The sequence below is a fragment of the Lygodium microphyllum genome, chromosome 11 (assembly GCF_053477565.2).
Source record: "Lygodium microphyllum isolate KBCC chromosome 11, Lygodium_microphyllum_v1.1.10, whole genome shotgun sequence".
Lineage (NCBI taxonomy): Eukaryota > Viridiplantae > Streptophyta > Polypodiopsida > Schizaeales > Lygodiaceae > Lygodium > Lygodium microphyllum.
This window is the reverse complement of record NC_141145.1, coordinates 144144577-144153323: the sequence shown is the minus strand read 5'-3', so window position 1 is coordinate 144153323 and position 8747 is coordinate 144144577. Positions and strand designations below refer to the sequence as shown.

The following is an 8747-nucleotide window of genomic DNA, read 5'->3' as shown; positions in this document are numbered from 1 at the left end:
GTGTTGGGTGCATTCGGAAAGAAGGATTCACTCCTTAGCAGTTGGCCAAAAATAACGACCAATGGAAATGATTGTGCTTGTAACAGTTTTAAGAGCACTGTTTTGCTTTGTTTGCTCAAAGAATTAAAGGATGAAAAGATATCTAATGCTTCAGGTTGAAGGCCTGAAGGGAGAGGCATCTTCAATTACCCCCGACTGCCTGCCTGACCCTAACCAAGGGGGTTGTTAATTGCGTTGGGAAGGTGGACCGAATCCGCCGCGAGAGGTCTCTCTGTTGAGCACTACTTGGAGCAAGAGGACGCTTGGGTGCCTGAGGGGGCTCTGGCCGTAAATCCCTTGCCTTTCCGAGGCCCTCATACTAGTCTACGGGCGGAATCTTAGATTAGTAATCCATGTGGATTGCTGGATAGCCTTCGGGTGGATTATGGATAAGCCTACGGGCTGGACTTTATGTATTTCAAAGATAAGTATGATAACCTATTGAAAAGGAACTTGTTTGACATTGTTTTTATATGTCAAGTGCTATGTTTACGTGAAGAAATTAGTGCATAACAAGATTAATTAAGGAAGCTGTTTGATGCATGTCCAACTAAATGTGGTAGGTAATTAGATAACTAAAACAACCTGAGGAAAGTGCGATGGATGTGGCCATGGGTCCGTCTTACGGATGGGTGGTCCTGGTTGGCCGGGAACTTTTCTCAATCATGATGGATAGCGAGGAGATCGTTTCAAAGTATGCGAACAACAGGGGCGTTGACCTAGAATCTAAGTTATAATAATCCTGTTTTACGCTGTTTTAGGGGAACAGAATGGGACTATGCCTTACGGTAGAGAGGTTGAGTCTTGCATGCCTCTCGTTTCCCATTCTCCTTGAACCAAGTGCAACATAAATCCCTTCGAATTGGGCATTTCTGCGTAAAGTAGTTCGCTCGGGTTCGACGCTAGTTGCCATTTAGGAAATGACCAATAGGAAAAACCCTGATTCAGGTCGGTCCTAAGTGGGAACGGGCAGAATACTTCCGCTACGTGGCAGACGCGGAAAGTTCTAGATCGCAAACCCCATAACATTCCACGGGAGTGCCGGACGGAGCTTTCTAGACATCCTTTCCAATGGACTGCTAAGATGTGTCCTAAAGACAACAGGCGGTGGACACGTTAAAAGGTGTGTCTATGGTTTGAATGGGACATACAATTGACCTCTAATCTTCTAGGTGATTATTGGTTGCATATTTATCTCATTGAATATCAAAACACTATGTTTTGGTTGTATATATACTACTCCTTGTAGGCACAATATTGACAAGGAATTCCTCCTTTAGTTTAAAGAGCCACTAACTACATATGTCATTATTAACAAGAGTTTCAACTCACTAAGCTAATGGAGTATAAGAAACTCCAAATTTCTCAAATGATAGCATAAATGACTTCCTAGGAGCATAGAATTGACAACAAAGTAGGCTTATGTCTACAAAATGTAGAGCATTGATGCTATTTTTGGACAAGTTGACTACTTTTGGTCAAGTTGACTAGTTCTAGTGCCTTTACTCAACTTGAGAGCTCAAATGGTTGGACTATATGACAGTGATGATTGGATTATTCAACAACTAATATTGAAATTGATATGACCTATAAACTTATACAAAACTTGGTAGGGATAGTGAGGGCAGATCATGCAAACTACCGTATAATATCTTGTAATTAGTAGCAGCATGTAGCAGTAGAAAACATGTCTTATTCTGGATACTTCCCTTTTTTTTGGTATGCTTACTAAAGTTGTTTAACGTAATCAATCTGATAGGATATTGAGTTATATATTTCCACTTAAAAATACTATTGGCCTAGTGAACAGGTTGATTGGTTTGACTATTGCTCCTCTTGCTTAGCTTGACTGGTTTGACTAGGTTTGGTAGTCTGACTGGCTTAACCTTGATATGGAGTAAGTAAGGTGATATCCCACCAATTGTTCTAGCAACTAGTGTTTTGTTAATGTAGGAATGCATTGCTTGATAAGGTTGGCAATGATACAAGTCTTACTTCATTGTCCAAAGTTGTTTAGGGTCATTAAAATGTCCTTGCTAGACAGATATCTCAGTATACTAGTTGTTGTAGGCTGGGGACTCTAGCTAAGTTTCTTTCACTTGATAGCATACACATTAGTAAAACATGTAAAAGAAAATATAATAAAAATGATTTGGTGCTTTGTTTGTATAGCTTGACTGATATACCTAAAATAAATTATTTGACATGCTACTTGGTTAGGATATTTAGTTTGCTCACTAGTTTACTCACTAGTTTACTAATATGGTTTCAATAAGGATGGAATGATATTGACTCAGTAAGGGCCTAACTATTGTCCTTAGTCCCTTGATGGAATGATATTAACTTAGTAAGGGCCTAAGTGTTGACCTTGGTCCCTTGATGTTATGTATACTTTAAGTTTATTTTAGGATCTAGGATTTGCTAGAATTAGCTACCACTTGCTATCGTTGACATTGCTAACAAGTGGCTAGGGACAGTAACACCTGCAATACGTATTAGAAGTCTAGGTTCTAACCTTTTTCTTTTACATGGATGCAGGTATAGTTCCTAGCCTTGCGATACCAAGTGAAGTTGTTTGTAGCTGCCCAAGATCGCATATGAAGCATATGTCCTTGTTATAACATAGTCAAAGCTTCATTACATGAAAACATCTTTGTGTTAGAGAAAAATCAATGTTTAGAAAATTGACAATGAATACATTTCGTTCATAATTTTTCTTAAATATGTATAGTTCAATTTTTTGATGGGATTTGTAACACACACACACACACACACACACACACACACACACACACACACTTATGCATAGTCTATCTTTTTTAGTGAACATGCTCACAAAGTGAAACAAGCAAGGTACGATTATTGGGCTTTGCTTGCTAGTTAAAAGTAAGAAAAATGTAGGTCAAGGTTGCATGCTTGGAAATATAGAGCTTGGAAACGGAATAGAGAGGTCTTTAATGTAAAAAAACATCAAAAATTGAGGGAAAAGGCACAGAGGATCAATTTGCAAGTTGCACATGAGCCATTTAGTATATGCAAGGCCAAGGGGAATCAATTAGGCTAGGCACATAGTCATTTATACCCAGCAAGTCATCCTCAAATGCCATTGTAGAAGAAAACTTGTGAGCTTTAGAGTTGAAGCTTTGTGTATTGGGCCTCAAACATGTTCTCATGAACACTTCAAAGTTGCTTGAAGCAACAATATATGTTCAAGGAAAGAGGATAGACTTACAAATTATTTCTCTTTCACTTTTGGGAGGTTAGTTTGTTAGCATTGCCCATTGGCCCATGTGCTCTTAGAATGATAATGTGACATGGTTTTGAAAATTACTTCTAATTTTCTTGAGTTAAGAGGTAGACTTTGAGTAAAGTTTGCTTTTTCTTATTTGTGAAGAGAAGAAAAAAGTAGCAATTGCTTTTGGGAATTAAGGTAGTCCTTGCTTTGGGAGAGGACAAAAGGGCCTTTGAGGAGATATGGCTTTCCTTTTCTCACTTGACCTTTCATCAACAAAGGAAACCTTGCAGGAGATGTGGCTTTCCTTTTCTCACTTGACCTTTCATCAACAAAGGAAAACTTTTAAAAGTTGTACTTTGTTCTTTTCCGATTTTTGTCATGCAATCTAAATGTCCTCGGTTGGTTTCAGTAAGATAAGAGATATCAAAGTCACCATCATCACACCATTCTCAACATTACCTCACATCACAGCTACAGTTTTTTATGGAGGAGCCCGAATGATGTCTGTCCCCTTCCTTCTCAAGCATGTCAAGATCCCACCACCATTCACTAGCAAATCTCATCGATTAGACTTTGGCTCGAAGTTCATGAATTACAATGCCCTCCTATAATCCCTCTACTGATCTGTCTCTTTGTGTGCTCTCTTTCTGTCTCTTCCGTCTCTTCCTCATCCCATTCCAACACCCTCATGGGTCGCCTCCACCCGCCATCCACCATTGTTCCTCACTCTCTGCTGGCGTTCCTCTTCCAGCTCGTCCTTGTGTGCCCCAATCGCCTGCAGCCTGTCAAGGCAGGCTCCACGATCAGCAGCTTTTCTCCATCACAAGCTGTAAAATCCACACATGATGAGCAGGCCATGTCTATGCTGCCCACATCACTGCAAGATGAGTTCTACCTGACACACCTCACCTCACTGAGCTGCAATGAGAATAGCAGCATTGTGTATGTGGTGGACCGATTTGGCTTCTTCGGGAACTTCACCTCTGTACAAGCAGCAGTAGATGCTGTCCCCGATAACAATGCCAATAGGATCACGTTGTACATCCTGGCAGGAATGTACATGTAAGTGCATTCTATAGGCAAGCATCAAGGGTTTTGGTGAGAAAACAACCAGATTAAATTGCCCTCTAGAGTCTAAATCCCAAATTCTACCTGGATTATTGCAAAGTGCAAATTCAGTAGAGGATTGCAAAATGCATACGTGCTACTTTATTGATCACATTTCCAGCTACTGATTGAGAGATTCCTAATGCAGCAGCATAATCTGTGAGTTGAGTGCATTAAAAAAGAAGTCAAGTTAGTTGTTTGAAATGGGTGATTCATTGCATATGCGAGCATTCAAGCCATAATAAAGAATTATTGGTTAATTATTATCTGTTGATGCCCCATTGGACTCTGAGCAACTGTTAATGCCAGTACAGAGAGAAAGTGAGAATCCCCATTACCAAGACATGCATTCGGATGCAGGGGGAAGGATACGATATAACCGGCATTGTTTGGAATGACACAGCACGATCGACTCATGGTACCAGAGCAAGTGCTACTATGGCTATTGAAGCTTCAAATTTTATAGCCCGAAACATAAGCTTTGTGGTGAGTCGCATGACTCAGGATGTGAAACTATTAACTTCAAGCCAGCCTTCTCGTTAGAAGTTTATTTTCGCGTCTTGGGTTGTGGCATGTGCTATGATATTTTCCTGCATTGGGCATGTAACCTTTTGGGCATCTTTTAAGGTCCTTATCTACTGTAGCATATTTGCCTCTCGGATGTGGCTTGATTTGGTTGGGTATGTGATGTGATTTGTATTAGGCATCTCATCTGTGTATAGCATATTTGCCTCTCGGATGTGGCTTGATTTGGTTGGGCCTCTCGGATGTGGCTTGATTTGGTTGGGTATGTGATGTGATTTGTATTAGGCATCTCATCTGTGTATAGCATATTTGCCTCTCGGATGTGGCTTGATTTGGTTGGGCCTCTCGGATGTGGCTTGATTTGGTTGGGTATGTGATGTGATTTGTATTAGGCATCTTATCTGTGTATGTGTGTGTGTGTCGTATCTTCTTTTTCTCGCCTTGCCTCGCCTCGTTTGAAATGCAAGTGGTGTTTCTTTCCTACTTTGTTGCAGCTCTTAATCCAGACCCACAAATCGGCGTGGCTTTGAATTTTGAACATACGGTTGTTCTGTGTATAGCATATTTGCCTCTCGGATGTGGCTTGATTTGGTTGGGCCTCTCGGATGTGGCTTGATTTGGTTGGGTATGTGATGTGATTTGTATTAGGCATCTTATCTGTGTATTAGGCATCTTATCTGTGTATGTGTGTGTGTGTCGTATCTTCTTTTTCTCGCCTTGCCTCGCCTCGTTTGAAATGCAAGTGGTGTTTCTTTCCTACTTTGTTGCAGCTCTTAATCCAGACCCACAAATCGGCGTGGCTTTGAATTTTGAACATACGGTTGTTCCAACCTTGGATTATCATGTTTAAGGTCATGTTTTTGTGCAGAATACTGCTCCTCCTCCGTTTCCTGGTGCAGTAGGAGCCCAAGCAGTTGCATTACGTGTGTCGGCTGATGTGGCTGCTTTCTATGCATGTGGGATGTTTGGAGCTCAAGACACTTTGTATGATGATGCTGGCAGACATTATTTCACGGAGTGCTACATTGAAGGATCCATAGACTTTATTTTTGGCCATGCACGTTCTCTTTATGAGGTACGTACCTAGGGCCCTTGAAGCTCTAATCATTCTCCATCTTTTACTTGCAGAACATTTTGCTGAAACTAAGTTGCATGTAGACAAACTTGTAATTTTCTTGTGGTGAACTGCTTGATTCAGCTGAAAAGGGTTATAATACGTAGTGAAACGTCTCATTATGCGACATCTTACAGTCAAAACTGTAGTACAAGAGTTCTAGCTGATCCAGTGTCAGATTGAATCTGGATACAAAGCATAGATCTATTCTCAGAATACATTGTAAATGTTAAATGTTACTGTTGTACTACAGAATTGCGAGATACATTCTATTGCCATGTCCACAGTGTACAAGAATAGAGTCACAGGGGCTATCACTGCTCATGGCCGGCAAAGCGCGTCAGAGAAAACCGGATTTTCTTTTGTAAACTGCTCCATAACCGGAACAGGAAACGTGCTTCTGGGAAGAGCTTGGGGCCCTTATGCCTTTGCAGTGTTCTCCTACACTTACATGTCTGACATTATTTTTCCCCAAGGATGGAATGACTGGAACGATCCCACCAGAGACCAGTGAGTAACTTCTAAACCTTTGATTTCCGACTGTTTATTAAGCACCGAAGCTCCACGATGTGCCGTTGAATATATGTTCCCAGCTACTTTTAATGATTTCCCTCAGGCTTCCTGCTTCCTCTCAAATCAGGGATTTTAGGGACATAACCAGGTTTACGTGCTTACTCACTTGGTGGTTTGGCAAGCTATCATCATCCAAATCAGACATTATGATATCAGTCGAAGCTTTTGTTTCTCCGTGAACACACTCTCGTAGCCCACTCTTGCTAACCTCCAGTATCAAAAAACTGCACACACTCAATCTTCTCAGTTAGTTCTTTACTGATGCTATGAAGCCATTTCATCTTTTCACTGGAGACATTTCTATGGTTAGGTGAGATACTGGGACATCGTTTGAAGGCTATGATCGATGATGCAGATTTTTTAAGGGCATAGACTATAGCATCTACACTTTTTCATAGAAGTACTATCCTCTGAAGATATGTTATGGTCTGACTATTTCCAGATGGCCTTTTCTTTCTGGTAGCAGGAACTCGGGTTTGTAGTGATGGAGATCAGAATTATGGGATTGCTACTCTGTCTGTTGTGATGGAGATCAGAATTATGGGATTGCTACTCTGTCTGTTGTGATGGAGATCATAGGATTCATAGCAGATTGAAGAGTATAATGTGTGTACAGCATCTGTTGGCAAAGTCGGTTTAATGTTTCGATAGGAGAATGGGGTTTGTTAGGGTGGTATAGCTGCACATAACATATGCCAACACCCAACACAAAAAGTTTTAAACAAATTCTCATTATAATCCTCACAGAGTGGATTATGACAACACGAGCTTTTGGGCGGGAGGGACCCATACCTAGCTAGGTACAATTGGGGGTAGGGGGACTGCCGGTCCTGCACCCCTAACCACACCTCTTATTCAGACATGGGAAAATGTCAAAAACTTCTGGTGCAACCCATGCTATCAGTTCACCGATATCCTTGGATAGATATTGTTTGACTCATTGTGACCTATAGATACAAAGGGGATGCTTGTATATAGATTTTTCTGCAACAACTAGATAAATTATAAGAACATGAGTATCTGATATACTAGAGACCGCCCGCTTGTAGAAATTGCCTCAAAAGTGTATCCAACGGAGGTGTTATAAGTAATTTCTTAATATAAATTGTCATAGCGCATGCTAACGTTTCTTTGTAGTATGAAATAGTCTTATATGATACGTAGTTGCTTTTTGAGAAACTAACACCTTGAAGTTTATGTGTGTTGGATCAGGACAGTGTTTTTTGGGGAGTATTTATGCTATGGACCAGGGTCGAATACATCAGATCGAGTAAACTACACCACCATCTTGAATGACACCCAGGCAACCTCATTGTTGGATATTAAGTACATTGATGGGATGGATTGGCTTGTAAATGATAGTGCAATATCCCCTTGGGCCAGTTTTAACACTTTGAAATCAAGCTTATCTAATGAAGCTCAAGTCCTTTGACGATCGGTGGCCTGCTTCATTTTCAAATTTCCATCGGTCCTTTAATCAAAATCCTTTATTTTGTACGAGATTTTTGATAAAGTGAAAACTTTTGGTAGTAGTGAGTAATTGGAAGTCATCTTCTACTAAAAAATGTGAAGGATTATGGAATTCAAGTTTTTGGGAACATTCACAATTCAAAACAGTAGCTGAAGATTGGCCATGGCCATTAATTGGCTTAGGTTTTGGCATAGCTAGAGAGGGGGGAATAAAGAGCATAGAAATATAATGGGAACATGGCCTATGATCCTTTCAAGGTACTAATGTAAAAATTTAATGCAAATAAAAGCAAATTAGTAGAAAGTATTGAATGAAAAAGGAGGTGAATAAGAAGATGAGTAAGACATTTACATGTAAGAGCATCACATTTAAAGGTAACACTCTCAATCGTTCTATATTAACTATTTAGTCAAATGTCCCCAAAAAAAAAGACAAGCAACAACCCACAAAGGGAGAATGCAAAACATCTAGAAGTGTCAGTAGTAAAAACAGATGTTAGAGGCTATATCACAACCAACTAAATATTGCCATGTAAGCACATGCTTATTGTAAGGAAGGGCACTTTTAAAGGCTTAGTAAACTAAGACAATATTGCCATAATTTATATAAAGAAAACCATGCATCTAAGCACTAATCTTAATCAACCCATGGTAGGACCAAAAAAAAAAACATGATTGAATATT

The 8747-nt window shown here is 40.1% G+C and overlaps 1 protein-coding gene across 1 annotated transcript; it reads left to right on the top strand.

Moving 5' to 3' along the window:
- The first annotated feature begins 3736 nt into the window (after positions 1-3736).
- LOC148029468 (putative pectinesterase 14) lies at positions 3737-8289 on the top strand. Its single transcript, XM_087688293.1, has 5 exons — positions 3737-4336; positions 4696-4867; positions 5775-5981; positions 6274-6530; positions 7806-8289. Exons 1-5 carry the CDS (start codon positions 3963-3965, stop codon positions 8023-8025), a joined length of 1230 nt encoding a protein of 409 aa, XP_087544419.1. The 5' UTR covers positions 3737-3962; the 3' UTR covers positions 8026-8289.
- The last annotated feature ends 458 nt before the right edge of the window (positions 8290-8747 follow it).

Excerpts from the sequence above, each read along its gene's own strand:
- LOC148029468 (XM_087688293.1), top strand. The coding sequence starts at position 3,963 with ATGGGTCGCCTCCACCCGCCATCCACCATTGTTCCTCACTCTCTGCTG. Across the intron at positions 4,868-5,774 it reads CCCGAAACATAAGCTTTGTG|AATACTGCTCCTCCTCCGTT; the intron begins GTGAGTCGCATG and ends GTTTTTGTGCAG. Across the intron at positions 6,531-7,805 it reads AACGATCCCACCAGAGACCA|GACAGTGTTTTTTGGGGAGT; the intron begins GTGAGTAACTTC and ends GTGTTGGATCAG.